At 55.0% G+C, this 15,175-nt stretch overlaps 1 protein-coding gene across 1 annotated transcript; it reads left to right on the top strand.

Moving 5' to 3' along the window:
- Positions 1–9,904: 9,904 nt before the first annotated feature.
- CDT1 (chromatin licensing and DNA replication factor 1) lies at positions 9,905–15,103 on the top strand. The gene is made up of 10 exons (XM_069552644.1): positions 9,905–11,160; positions 11,635–11,760; positions 11,837–11,988; positions 12,411–12,608; positions 12,700–12,845; positions 12,997–13,097; positions 13,451–13,639; positions 13,895–14,035; positions 14,132–14,333; positions 14,554–15,103. Exons 1-10 carry the CDS (start codon positions 10,477–10,479, stop codon positions 14,715–14,717), a joined length of 2,103 nt encoding a protein of 700 aa, XP_069408745.1. The 5' UTR covers positions 9,905–10,476; the 3' UTR covers positions 14,718–15,103.
- The last annotated feature ends 72 nt before the right edge of the window (positions 15,104–15,175 follow it).

Consider the following 15,175-nt stretch of genomic DNA (forward strand, 5'->3'; position numbering starts at 1 on the left):
TGTTTTTTTTTTTTTGATGCACACATGTATCATCTATTCACATAATAAATTCTATATGAGCACAGTGGGGACAGATTCTCAGCAGAACTTCCCCACCTGCCAACTTGCCAAGTATCAGGTGGAGGGAATCCTGGCTGTTCAGTAACACAAGTTCTAATCCTTTGCAGAGGAGGACACAGGGGCCTGATGGGGGGACGTCAGCTGCCAAAGGACAGGCCAGGCCTTGAGGGTTCCTGATTCCAAGTCCAAAGCCATTTCTGCCCCACCACCCCATGGCTTGGGGTCCTACCACATTTGTTAATTAAAACAGAAATTTAACCACTATGGAGAACAGTATTAAGGTTCCTTAAAATCTAAAAATAGAGCTACCATATGATCTAGCTATCTCACTCTTGGGCGTATGTCCAGAGAAAACCACAATTCAAAAAGATACAGGCACCCCAAAGTTCACTGCAGCACTATTTACAATAGCCAAGACATGGAAGCAGCCTAAGTGTCCATCAACAGAGAAATGGAGGAAGATGTGATCCATATATACAGTGGAATACTACTCAGCCATGAAAAGAGGGAAATAATGCCATTTGCAGCAACATGCATGGACCTAGAGATGATCACACTAAGACAAATATCATATGGTATCACTTAAGAAATACAAGTGAACTTATTTAAATAAGTTACAACTTATTTACAAAGACTATTTGAAGAAACAGACTCACAGACTTTGAAAACAAACTCTGGGTTACCAAGGGGGAAACATAATATGGGGGATAAATTTGAGGAGTTTGGGATTAACATATACACACTGCTGTATGTAAAACAGATAAACAGGGACCGAGTGTATAGGAGAGGAACTCTACTCAAAATTCTGTAATAACCTATATGGGAAAAGAACATGGAAAAGAATGGGTATATGTATGCACAACTGACAACTGTATACCTGAAACTAACACAGCATTGTAAATCAACTACATAAAATAAAATTTAAATTTAAATTAAATTCAAAAAATAGTACTTTAGTCGTGGAAGAGCAGGAACTGTCAGGTCCCCCAACGGAGAGAGGAAGGGCCAGGGCAAGAGCGTCATCAGAGGGGATTTCATCATTCAGGCCTAACTTTTCCCCAAGGAGATCACAGTTATCCTTACCTGTCTCTATACTTACAAATTATTTCTGAAAGAACCCAGATACTCATGAACAGATGAATGAGTAAACCAAATGTGATCCCTCCACACAATGAAACATTATGTGGCCATAAAAAGGAAAGTCCTATTGCTACTACAACCTGGCTAAACTCTGGGAACATTCTGCTCAGTGAAAGAAGTCAGATACAAACGGACAAGTATTACACAGTCCCACTTAGATCTAAAATAGACAAATTCATAAAAGCAGAAGCTAGATTAAGGGTTCCTGGGGCTGAGGGGAGGAGGGAATGGGGAGTTATTACTTAACAGGTATGGTCCTTCCTTTTGGGATGATGAGGAAGTTCAGGAAGTAGTGGTGGTGATTACACAACAATGTGAATGTACTTAATGCCACTCAACTGCATGCTTAAAAATGGCTAAAATAATACATCTTGTATTATGGATTTTTCCCACTTTAAACACTTAATGTGGCGGATTTGCATGTAGCTAAGGTTTCCGTGTAGCCTACACTGAGACTTCCTCCACCAGGAGCCTCCCTAGAGGCTACCAAGTTGTCTGTTTCTTCTGGATGCTGTTTTCCTGATTCCTGCCCAAAGACTTGATGAGATTGGGGATTATTTTTTAATTTCCCCGAGTACATTCCCACTGAGTCTCCTCAGACCCCCTTTCTTGGAAACAAGACCAGGAATCGATCCAGCAGAGAATAAGCCCATGTTGTGCTCCTGTCAGTGGATCCCAGGCCAGGCTCCTTCTTCAGGACATGTCCCCCCAGAGCCCCCTCCCATCCACCTGCCCACCTGGAACCGGTCAAAACCTTGTTTCCCTGCTCCCCGAAGGCTAGCCCTCGGCCCTGTCCCTGATCAGGACGTGACTGGACCAGAGTCAGCACTGGTGCTTGATTCTGCACTCAGTGCTCCCGGTTGGTCTGGAATCTGCCCGCTGACCGCATGGGCCAGCTGAGTCCAGAGGCTGGAAATCGGCGCCTACAACACAGAAACGTGCCTCTGGGGCCTGTGGCCGCAAGCTCTTCACGAGCCACCAGGAGGAACGGCGTGGGCACTAAACCCACACTGTGGGAAAGCTGGCCTGGTGAGTAACTGCGTTTTCCATGTGAAGCCAACTTTCAGAAGTTGGTTAGTGGTTTCCCTACCCCCATCTCAGCAGCCAAACAGGACTCCAGCTGGACAGGATGATAGAGGGACCGGGCCAGAATGGCCTGGTGGTGCTGATGGCCCGGCCCCAGGCGGCAGATACTGCCCAGCTGCAGCAACAAACCGGGCCAGTGCCCAGCATCCTGTGGCTGACAGGCCAACAGGGACAGTAGGCTGAGGGGTCTCACAGAGGTGACAGGCATGGCTGCGACTCACGGCTCTGCCTGGGAGGGCGGTGGAGGGGGACTATGCCAACAGTAGAGGGCACTGGCAAAGGAGAGGGGGCGGCCAGGGGCGGAGGTGAGGCTGAAGCACAGCCCTCCACATGAACTGGGGTCATTTCCACCATCAGATAGTTCTTGGGATTATGAGGGTAGGGATGCTGTGAAAAATGTCCAGCACCAAACTTGCACAAAGCAGGTGAGTGAGGGAACAGAGGAGGCAGGTGACTGTGGGGCAAGAGTGAGATGGCCTGTCACCCCTTCATCGATTAGCACCTGGGGGCCTGGGGTCATCGTTGCACCCATGGTTCTAAAGAAAACTGGGGACTCCCTGGTGGTCCAGTGGCTGAGTCCACGCTCCCAAAGCAGGAGGCCCGTGTTCAACCCTGGTCTGGGAACTAGATCCCACATGTCCCAACTAAAGATTCCACAGGTCACAACTAAGACCTGGCACAGCTGAATAAATAGATAAATCTTAAAAAAAAAAAAAAATCAGTAACACAAGTGTTTCTAACACCTGAGGAAACTGAGCTCAGAGAAGGGGTTGCCGGGCCCAAGGACAATCCAAACCGACCTGCCCCCCTCTGCCAGGTCCCAGATGCAGCAGAGGCTTGGGCTGGCTTTGAGGACTCCAGGGGCTCTCTGAGCAGAGGACCCCTGCCCCCTCAGGTCCCACTCAGGCTGAGGCGAGTAAGGTGTGACAGGCAGAAGACAGTGTCTCTCATCACTTCTGCATCTTCTTCACTCTGGTTGTTGGGGAGACGGTGGTGTTCTGAGCTCCCATTGCCCCAGCAACATGCTGAAGGAACTCAGGGCAGACCACCAGGGTGTGCCAGGGCAGCTCCCCCCAACCCTGGGCAGAGCAGCAGGCAGATGCTGCCCAAGACACGGCAGCCTCAGCGACCAGGTACTCCAACCCGAGCCTGGCAGGACAAGGTGGGCATCACCAGGTGAGCAGGTCAGCTGGCGGTCCTGCTGGGTCATGCTCAACCCTCCTCCCTTCCCACGCTGTCCGATCTCAGTAGCCAGGCTGCCGCAGCCTCCTCCGGGCCTCTAGCCCCACAACGTCCTCTGCACGTATGGATCTGCCTGTCGCTTTCTCCCCACCAGCCTTGGAGAAAGTTAAAATTTGATCACAGTATTCTGCGTTCTCTGTGGGCTGGTGATCACACTTGCCCTGGCCACACTGTCCGTCCTGCCTTCAACTCCCGAAGTCGTGGGCCAGGCCCTCCTCATCCAGTCCTTGGATGTGCCAGTTTTGCCCCGTGCTGGTGACCAATCAGTTCTCGCACCCGAGCACCGCCCTAGAGGCAGCACCCTGCAATACTGGCCCTGCGGACACATAGGATACCCTCCTGGGCAGTGTGCTCACCCGACCGAGGGCACACAGCATCCCGTGGGAGAGTCGGCCTGTGGCCTGATTGCGGGCCTGCCCACTCCTCTAATCCAAAGCCAGGGGCTTGTGCCCAGGTGCCTGCAGCAACCCCTGCCTGGTGTCAGTCCACCCAGGCTTCCTGCCCAGCCAGTGTCTGAAAATCCTGCCAGCACGTGGCTTCCACTGCCCTCAGGAGAGACCAGATGCCCTCTGAGGCCAAGCCTGCCCCCTCCCACCAGCACATGCCCTCACTGCCTGAGCTCCAGGGGCCCCCAGCTCAGTCAGAGCCCACAGCGGCGGCCCCCCTGGGTCCAGCCCTCCCAGGGGCCCCTTTATACACTTGTTCAAGGTATGTTTCTGCACTGGTGGCTCCCCGAGGTCCCCAGGGCTTGGTACCCCGAGCACACTTGGCGCTCGGCGAGTGCTGGACGGACGGCGGCCTCACTCCAGCCCCAGTTCTCAGCACCAGCTCACCTTCCACTTGGCTGGACTTGAGCCCTCAGAGGCCGGACAACCCCTGCTCACGGGCGGCAGACCCTCAAGGCGTCAGAGGAGGGACGTTTACAGCGCCTCGGGGGTAGTCCACGGGCCGCGGCTACCTCAGGAGAGGTGCCCATCGCCACCCTCCGGGAGGGAAAGAACCCCGCTGGGCAGACGCTGGGGTCATCTGGCTTCTGGACCCAAGCCCCTCGGTCTCAGGAACGTCTCTGTTGTCTCAGGTTGTTCACGCAGGTTTAGGACGTCTCGCCAAGTGGGGCCACCCTGTGGGCAAACGGTGCGCCGGGAGGGCAGCAGGTGACCGCACTCGGGTGTCACAGGCAAGCCGGAGCGTGACAAGACCCTGGGGCTGTGGTGACCAGGTAGCCCGGCGCCCCCTGGCGGCCGACGCCGCGACTGAGGTACTCTGTCAGGCGGCAACTGGGAAGCTCCAGGAACTCCGCCGCTTTGGCGCGCGGCCCCGCCCCGGGAGACAGCCACGCCCCCGCGGGCTCGCCCCGCCCATCACGTGGTTTCCCCACCGCCTGGGTGGGCAACGCCACGTGACGGACAACCAGGCCCCGCCCCTAGCCTAGCCCCCACTAGTCCGGCGCCTGCGAGATTGGCATCTCCAGGGCGCATCGCTCTCACGCCCCGGGTGGTGCGCGTCCACTCGCGGGTTGCACCCGGGATTGGCCCTCACCTCTGGCCGCGTCTTCTTGCGTCGCAGGGCCTTCGCACCGTCTCTTCTTTGTTTCTGGTCCCTGGTCGTCCACACCGCTCCTGCCTGCTCCTGGCTCCACAGGCCGGTGCGCAGTGGGGGGCCTCTGGCTGCTCTTGCATTTGCCTTTAACTAATTTTAACACTTTTTGCCCTTATTGGAAAATTTTAAGTCTACTTAGAATAACTTGGGCGCGTGATTCCACTCTTCCAGTTTCATGATTTCAAAATAAAGATCGAGTATTTCCATGATAATTTAGCATTCTCCAAATTGAGATGTGCTGTCAGTGTGAAATACAGGCTTCACTTCATATGATTGGTACTAGTGATTAGTACTTCGTGATGATGATGATGGTAATAGTAAATTTTATATGGACTTGTTGAAATAACATCTTGGAAATATGGGTAATTTATCTCACAACTGTCACCTTATCCTTTATACTTTTTAAACGCAGCTACTAAAAAATTTAAACTACACTTATGGCTCCAGCTACATTTCTTTTGGACCTGAACTGTGGTAGACACTGACATTGGAGCAAGACAGTGCCCCACCCCCACCCCGACCTGCTCTGAAACTAAGAGTGCTGGGGACAGTATCTGTCATCATCCCGTGAGATTCTCAGGCTCAGTTCCCTTTCCCATGATTCTCACAGTAGCCTGCTGACACCAAGTTCCCTTTAGGTCTCCCTGGTATGGACGAGGAGACTCAGGCCTGGGGAGGGGAGAAAGGGAGACTTCCTGGGTCACTCACCCTGGAACCAGTGGCTTCCACTTTGTCCCATCCTGTTATGGAGCCCAAGGTTGCCTGGTGGACAGTGAGCGAAGTGCAGATGGATCCTGGCTGAGATCCAAATGTCTTCACTGAAGGTGAAAAACCGCCTCCATTCTTGGCCACGGACCTCGTGTGACAAGCCAAGACCACTAAAAGCACCCTAGTGGCTACCAGTGGGGGCTTTCGGCCAGGTCCCTGGGAGTCCCCAGAAGCCTGAATTCTACCACAAGTCTCTGACTGCAGAAGAAAGAGCAGCAGGCTGAGAGGCAGAGGTAGGGATACAGACACAGCTCCCCAGTGCACCGGCTCTGTGTGCCAGGAGAGTCAGTTTCTTCACCCAAAATGGGATAGCACTTGTAGGGTGAAACAGATAAGGCACTCCAGTCCTGGGGACCAGGGCCTGCACACAGCACACCTCAGCAGAGGCCAGCTAGTTTTGTTTTCTGAAACTGTGTAAAATCCGTAAGTGGCTACACATCCTGGGTAGTTGTTGTGACATGTAAATGGTGCCAAGATACAGCACTGGGGATCAGAGACGCAGGTACTAAGGTGGCAAGACTGGCAGGAGCAGCAGTGGGGCTGGGTGGATCCTAGGGAAGTCAGACATGGCTGTGGTCCAAACTCGGTACCTACTGCAACTCTTCGTATTTTGCGGTGTGGCTAAAGTGATGGTGGTGATGGTGATGATGGCAAGCCCCATCTGCTTGAACTGGCTGTGGTCCGAGCACTGTGCTGAGCACTTCACCCACGCTAATCCTCATGGGCCAAGTGGTATTACCATCCCTTGTTACAGATGAGAAGACTGAGGCTCGGGTGGTGCAGCCATCTGTGTGGAGTCACATAGCCAGATTCCACTTGGGCTGTTTGATTGCAGATCCTTCACTTATTCAGACCCCAGCTGTACACCCCTAAAAATTACTGTCGATGTGGGTTATAGCTATCAATATTTGCCATATTAAAAATTAAAACAGAGGCTTTAAAAGCCTATGTATTAAATCATTAAAAATAACACTGATGGACCCACACTTTAAAGAAAATGAAAATGAGTTGTACTTCCCAAGACAAAAAATGTTAGTGGAAGAGTGGCATTCTTTTGCTTTTTGTCAGTCACTTTAAAGTCTGGTTGAATAGGAGGTGGCTGGATTCTTACAGCTGTTCCACATCCAATTTGCTGTGATGAGCTGTTTTGGTCAAAGCATATGAAGAAAATCCAGCCTCACACTGGGGATGCTGTCTGGGACCAGGGCGCAGTGGTGGAGGGAGTGACAGCACCAGATTGCCCAAGTCTGTAAACTTCAGCTTGTGGCCTGATGAGACCAAACCCTGGGCTGAGGAATTCTGCAGGAAAAGCAAACTGGAAACCATGACAGTCCCCCTGGCCAACCTCCAGGTTGAAAGTTTAGGTCAGCCCACAACTAGCGATATTCCTGTATGTAGATCCAGAACAGGCCTGGCTGACAGAGATTACGCCCACAGACCTCTCAAGGAGCTGGTGGAGGGACCAAACTAAGTCACTCCAGTCAGGGATGGGGGTCATCTGGGTGGGCACAGGCTCTGGCTCGCCTCAGATGGGTGGGCTGGCCAGCAGTGGGGGCATGAGTTTGAATTTTAGCTCGGGTCTCTTGCAGGGTCTGTGACCTGAAACAAGTGGCTCAACCTCTCTGATTTCAGTCTTCATATCCATGAAATGGGCATACCTGTAGAACCTACGTCCTAGGTAGCTGTGTGCATCAGATGCAGCAGTATGTACAAAGGTCTCAGGATTAGACCTGGCACGTGGTAAGCATACACACTTTGGTCATTAATATTCAATGCCTGAGTCCCTTCTCCTTGTGGTCCTTCATCACTCAGTAAACACTGGTTGATCAAATGACTGAAGGCACAGTCCCAGATCTCCAAGTTTCTGCAGAGTAAACATCCACAGACAAGGACCCTGGCCCCTTGGCCATCTGGTCTCTCTCCTGTCCAAGCATTTCAGCCAGACTGTCCTCTCTGAGCATTCCACACCTACAAACTAACCTGACATGTCAGGTGGAACCTTGTCACAAAAGGGGATCTTCCCAACCCAGGGATTGAACCTGCATCTCCTGCATTGGCAGGTGGATTCTTTACCACTGCACCACCTGGGAAGCCCCAAGACTCCTTGGGCTGGGAGAAATAGAAATCCACCCAGGCACTTTAAGCAAAAGAGGCAGATGTGTGGGGTGGAATCGAGGGTACCTCATAAAAACGTGGGCCTCACAAGAGATAAAAATGAAAAGTATTAACAACAATCTGAGTTAGTTCTTCTCTGGGGCTACAAGCCCCTTACTCTGTCTCTACACACCTGGTGAAGGTGGCGGTCCTCCTCCATCTCACTTTTTGCCACCAGAGGAGACAGAGGGGATTCCAACTCCAGAGTCCTGGGTCCCAGAAGAGGTTCTGATTGGCTCAGCTGCCCCTCAGACCAGAGGGCCATGTCAGGGAGGGTGGACACACTCCATCAATGCAGGTGGGTGGGCAGTTCTCTCGAGAAGGAACTGGCCCCAGGGCTGAGTTCAGTTCATTTCAGTTCACTCGCTCAATCGTGTCCGACTCTTTGTGACCCCATGAATTGCAGCACACCAGGCCTCCCTGTTCATCACCAACTCCCAGAGTTCACTCAGACTCACGTCCATCAAATCAGTGATGCCATCCAGCCATCTCATCCTCTGTCATCCCCTTCTCCTCCTGCCCCCAATCCCTCCCAGCATCAGAGTCTTTTCCAATGAGTCAACTCTTCGCATGAGGTGGCCAAAGTATTGGAGTTTCAGCTTTAGCATCATTCCTTCCAAAGAAATCCCAGGGCTGATCTCCTTCAGAATGGACTGGTTGGATCTCCTTGCAGTCCAAGGGACTCTCAAGAGTCTTCTCCAACACCACAGTTCAAAAGCATCAATTCTTTGGCGCTCAGCCTTCTTCACAGTCCAACTCTCACATCCATACATGACCACAGGAAAAACCATAGCCTTGACTAGACGGACCTTAGTTGGCAAAGTAATGTCTCTGCTTTTCAATATGCTATCTAGGTTGCTCATAGCTTTTCTTCCAAGGAGTAAGCGTCTTTTAATTTCATAGCTGCAGTCACCATCTGCAGTGATTTTGGAGCCCAAAAAAATAAAGTCTGACACTTTCCACTGTTTCCGCATCCATTTCCCATGAAGTGATGGGACCAGATGCCATGATCTCTGTTTCCTGAATGTTGAGCTTTAAGCCAACTTTTTCACTCTCCTCTTTCACTTTCATCAAGAGGCTTTTTAGTTCCTCTTCCCTTTCTGCCATAAGGGTGGTGTCATCTGCATATCTGAGATTTATTGATATTTCTCCCGGCAATCTTGATTCCAGCTTGTTTCTTCCAGTCCAGTGTTTCTCATGAGGTACTCTGCATATAAGTTAAATAAGCAGGGTGACAATATACAGCCTTGACGTACTCCTTTTCCTATTTGGAACCAGTCTGTTGTTCCATGTCCAGTTCTAACTGTTGCTTCCTGACCTGCATACAGATTTCTCAAGAGGCAGGTCAGGTGGTCTGGTATTCCCATCTCTCTCAGAATTTTCCACAGTTTATTGTGATCCACACAGTCAAAGGCTTTGGCATAGTCAATAAAGCAGAAATAGATGTTTTTCTGGAACTCTCTTGCTTTTTCCATAATCCAGTGGATGTTGGCAATTTGATCTCTGGTTCCTCTGCCTTTTCTGAAACCAGCTTGAACATCTGGAAGTTCATGATTCACGTATTGCTGAAGCCTGGCTTGGAGAATTTTGAGCATTACTTTACTAGCATGTGAGATGAGTGCAATTGTGCGGTAGTTTGAGCATTCTTTGGCATTGCCTTTCTTTGGGATTGGAATGAAAACTGACCGTTTCCAGTCCTGGGGCCACTGCTGTTTTCCAAATCTGCTGGCATATTGACCCCCAAATGCCTACTCTCCAGGGTGTGTGTGTGTGTGTATGTGTGTGTGTAAAATATCACCGTGCTATACAGCAGACATTAACTCAATACTGTAAAGCAACTATATTTCAATAAAGTAGATTTTAAAAATTTTATTGGGTGACTCAAGAGTACACACACCAAACAAAACTGTAGCAAAATGCAGCCTTATAGCCTCGGCCCACGAATAGCTTGCTCCTGTCTGTTAACAAACTATGGACCTAGTTGCGGACACCCTTTATGACATATGGGAAACGATGCTTCTATATCCACCTGTCTCCGCGGCTCCCAACTTTCTCACTCTTGTCATTTTGCAAACAGCAGCCCGACAGATGTTTCTGTTCCTTTAACTTTTCTAAAGGCACAATTCACACTCTACACAAAACTTGGCAAAGATGGCAAAGTAAAACGCCAGTCTAGTCTCAGTTTTCACCCCCTCCCAAAGACAACCCTTGTTATTTAGTTTCCTCCCAGAGCTGCGGTCAGACTTCAGGACCGGGCTAACTGCATTCTTCTATGATGGGAATTCCACAGACAAGAAACCTGCCAGATAGCTCGATAATCACGTTCACCCTTAAAGAAGTGTGCAATTCAGTGGTTTCGGTCCGAGAGGCGCACCACCGCTGCCTCAGCGTCCGGATCCACACACCGAGCCTCAGGCCAGGCCCAGGATGCGCTTCCCACGTGCACAGCGCCCTCCAGGTCCGAGCAGTCTGACGCCAGCTTTACTGCACCGTATTAGCTTAAATTTCCGCTGGAAGCAGCGTACCATTTCCCTCTTTGCCAGGACAGCATTGGCTTGGCGCCCACTCGGATCTGCCCCGCCCAGCGCAAACCGCGCCAAGGCCTGGAAGATAGCATGGGCACAGCCAATGACCCCAGGCCCTCCGAGTGGCGAATGCGCGGCAGGCGCAGCCCGAGCGAGAGCGGCGCGAGAGGACCAGCGCGCATGCGCCCGGGAGCGTCTCTCTCGCGCCAACTCCCCTGGCCGTGGTGCCAATGGTCCCGCCCATGGCGGGGGCGGAGCCAGGGTGCGGCGCGAAAATCCGCGGGAAGCGCAGCTCCACTTCCGCCCGCCGGCCGACCGCAGTGCTCCTGCTGCTTCTGATCCCGCCGCTTCCGTCATGGCGCAGCGCCGCCTCACCGACTTCTTTGCGCGCCGCCGGCCCGGGGTCAGCACCACGCTGCCGCGCGCCAAGCCGGCGTGGCGCACCCCGAGCCCTGCCAAGTCCGCGGCTTGCGCCGCGGCTCCGGGTCCTGGCAGCAGCCGCAAGCGCGCCCGCCCGCCTGCCGAGCCCACGCGCGACGAGCGTGTGCCGCCCGCGCGCAAGAGGCTGAGGCTGCCGGCTGACGCGGTGAGAGCGCGGGGCGCGGAGGGGAGGGGGAAACTGAGGCTGGGGTGACGGACAGATGGGAGGGAACCCGTGGAGAGGCGTTTGGTGCCGGGCGGGGAGGAGGCGGGGCTGCTGGAGAGACCCGCCCTGGAAGAGGGCACCGACAGGGGGCCTGGAAGCCCGGGGTGAACCTAGATCCACCCCAGTGGGAGGAGGGGCTGGGCCAGGTCACGTGCACCTAGTATGCGGGGTCCTCTCTTCCCGAGGACGTCCGAGACGGCGGGGATGCCCGGTCTGACCAATGTTGGAAGAGGGCCAGCGGGCTGGTTAACACCAGGCTCGTCTGCAAGACTGGGCGAGGGTCGGGCCTGGATGACTCGACCTGGCTGGGAGTGGGCGTCTCCTGGTTAACCGAGGGGACTGGAGAGATGCTTTCTGGGAGACGGTGCACCCCAGGGTCTTGTGGTTTCATCACCTTTGGGGTCCTTCCCATAGGTCTCTGGCCCCAGTTCCCCGCCTGCCCCTGTCTCGCCAGAGCACCCTTCTCCACAGAGCAAGGAGACAAAGAAGGCTGCTCGCTCAGCTGGTGGGCGACCCTGCCTGGCAGCCCAGGAGAACAAGGTGAGGAGGCTGGACCGAGGGCAGGGTAGGTGGACTGGAGTGGGGTGACAGGCGGACTGATGCACCCTTTCCACAGGTCCCTTCAAAGGTCACCGTGTCTGAGCTCAAGTCGTGCCTGCAGCGGGCACAGGAGCTGGGGGCACGAGTCCAGGAGCTGAAAGCAAGTGCACAGAAGGATGCTGGGGAACCCAGTGCTCCAGAGGATGAGGGACGCCTGGAGGGCCCATGGTGAGTCCTGGGTGGCTAGGCACCCCAGGAAAGGGTAAGCTGATGGGAGGCCTGATGAAGCTGGGCTGAGCTGGGTGTAAGGGGACCTGGCTGAGCTGGGTGTAAGGATCGCTCCTTCCAAGGGGGTCAGCATAGTCCACAGGTCTCAGCCTCTGTCTGGGAGAGGGGCCAGTTACTGGGTACGTTTTGCCCGGCTGCATGTGTGTCTTGCACCCCCAGGTCACATGGTTATCATATGCCTCTTAGAGGCAAGGAAGCCAGGGCTGGAGGTGGTTGTGGACCTCTCTGGGTGACGGCTGGGTTTGAAGCCACGCTTTTGTCTCTGTTCTTCGTTGTGCCGGGGAGGCATGTTGGGGTGAGCGCTGAGCGCTGGAGGGGGTGGGTCTGGTGCTTCCTTTACAACCCTGCTCCCTTCCTGGCAGTGGAGAGCAGGTGCCAGCCTACCAGCGCTTCCATGCCCTGGCCCAGCCTGGGCCCCCGGGCCTTGTGCTGCCCTACAAGTACCAGGTGCTGGCCGAGATGTTCCGCAGCATGGACACCATCGTGGGTATGCTCTACAACCGCTCCGAGACCGTAACCTTCGCTAAAGTCAAGCAGGGTGTCCAGGACATGATGCGCAAGTGAGTGGGGTGGGCCAGGGCCTCGTCCTGCTCTTGACATCTGTGTGCCCTCTTGCCCCAGCTTTCTGACCCCTGCACCTTCTTCCCGCAGACGCTTTGAGGAGCGCAATGTGGGCCAGATCAAAACTGTGTACCCCGGCTCCTACCACTTCCGCCAGGAGCGCTTCGTCCCCACTTTCAAGGATGGCATCAAAAGGTCCGATTACCAGCTCACCATTGAGCCGCTGCTGGACCAGCGTGAGTGTACCAGGCCTTGGGTTCCTGCCTGGGACGCTGCCCAGTTTGAGCATGGGTGTGAGGTGGCAGGCACTGGGCCTCATCTGAGACCCACAGGCTGGGTGACTGGGTAGGCCTGGCCCCAGGGCTCAGGCCCTGACTCTTCTTGCAGAGGCTGGCAGTGCGGCCCCCCAGCTCACGGCGTCACGCCTGCTGCAGCGGCGCCAGGTCTTCAGCCAGAACCTGGTGGCCCGAGTCCGGGAGCATCACAGGGTGAGCAGGTACCCCAGCTTCCGTGCTTAGTTATCCCTGCTGTTGTGGTCCCATCGGATCCACAGGAAATGGGCTCCTCCCAAGGCTGAATCCTAGAGTTCTTCTAACTGCTCTGCTTGGCCGTCTTCTACACGTGGGTGGCTGTAGGGCTGGGCAAACTGGGAACTGAGGGTTGCAGCCTCTGGCCCCCAGAGGCTTGGGAAGAGTCCCATAGATGATTCTGGGTGCTCTTTGCTTTGCCCCCAGCCCAGCTGAGCCCCTGCGGCTCAGAGGTGAAGTAACTTGCCCATTGCTCAGCTGGGACAGGAACTGGGCAGATGTGCCCAGGGTCACCGGGTGCCCTTCTCACATAGGCCTTCCTGGCCTCCCTGAACCCTCCGATGGAAGTGCCAGAGGACCAGCTGACACGCTGGCACCCCCGCTTCAATGTGGATGGGGTGCCTGACATCGAGCCGGCCGAGCTGCCCCAGCCGCCCACTGTGGAGAAGCTGACCACCGCCCAGGAAGTCCTGGCCCGTGCCCGTAGCCTGATGTCACCCAGGGTAAGGCTGGGGTGGAACGGCCTGACCCCCATGTTGGTGTCTGACAGGTTCCCCCTTTGGCCACGGGCCTCAGCATGGGTGGACATGCCCTTCCCACCGTGGAGTACCACCCACCGGCAGGCACTGCCCTGGGCAGGCGAGCATGGGCCCTGAATGTGCTGGAATGAACCTGGGCTCGATACAGGGCTCCTGGGGGCTCCCCTGCAGCTGGACGGGGGAGGCTTCCCCTGACCTCTCCCTTCTTACCTGTCCCAGATGGAGAAGGCCCTGAGTGACCTGGCCCAGCGCACAGCCGAGCCTAGGAGCCCCAGGTCCCCCAGCCTGGCACAGCCAGCCACTCCACCTGCTGCCCCACCTTCTGCCCTGAAGGGGGTGTCCCAGGCCCTGCTGGAGCGAGTGAGTGTTCATCGTCTCCATGGTGTGTGTGTGTGTGTGGGGGTGTGTGTGTGTGTAAGAGAGAGACAGGCCCCTGAGCACTGATGCCCACCACAGATCCGGGCCAAAGAGGCGCAGAAGCAGCTGGCACAGATGACACGGCGCCCGGAGCAGGAGCAGCGGCTGCAGCGGCTTGAGCGGCTGCCTGAACTGGCTCGGGTGCTGCGCGGCGTGTTTGTGTCAGAGCGCAAGCCGGCGCTTACCATGGAGGTGGCCTGTGCCAGGATGGTGGGCAGCTACCGAGCAGCCATGAGCCCCGGTGAGTGCGGAGTGAGGGTGGGCACCGTACACCTGGGGTCACCTCCTGAGGCCCCACGGGACTTGCCTGTTCTCTCAAGGCAGGGCAGCCCATGGTGGGGTCTCCGTGGGAGTGTGAGCTGCTGGGCGAGGCTGCGAGGTCACTGCGGCATCTTTTCCTGTCTTGTTATGGGAGGCTCGACAGGGTCCTGGTGCCCAGCCTCACACTCCCCTCTCTGCAGGGGAGATGGAGAAGCACCTGCAGCTCCTCTCTGAGCTGCTGCCTGACTGGCTCAGTCTCCACCGCATCCGCACGGACACCTACGTCAAGCTGGACAAGGCCGCCGACCTGGCAGGTGTCATGGAACAGCTGGCCCGCCTGGCCCGTGCAGAGGAGACCCTGTGAGCCTGGTGGACATGTGCTGGGCGTCTTACTCCCTTTCAGAAAATGATGCACTTTGCTCTCCCTGTCCTGAGTCTCATGAGGGCCAGGCTGGCCTGGGCTTGGGCTGCTGAGCTAGAGGGTCTCTGGTGGAGGCCCCCTGCTTTGTATACAGGATGCAGGGAAAAGGGGGGGTGGGGGAGGGTAGCGTGATGGCCAGAGTTACCCTCTCTGGGACCCACAGGGGCTCCTGGAGGACCCGGTATCACACATGTTCCCCACAGAGGCAGGCTGATGGAGAATCTGAGATTGAGTCTCCCTGGAGGCTCCAGGAGGAAGCAGCCATGCCCACCCACTCCCTGGATCTTGTATTTGGTCTCTAGACTGTCAGATAAAGTTGTTGGAAGTCAGCATGTTTGTGTGATGAGTTACAGCAACAGGGGAAGGCAAGTTGGGGTGCCCCTGTGCGTGCAGACAGCTCA

This window comes from Ovis canadensis, chromosome 14, assembly GCF_042477335.2.
Source record: "Ovis canadensis isolate MfBH-ARS-UI-01 breed Bighorn chromosome 14, ARS-UI_OviCan_v2, whole genome shotgun sequence".
Lineage (NCBI taxonomy): Eukaryota > Metazoa > Chordata > Mammalia > Artiodactyla > Bovidae > Ovis > Ovis canadensis.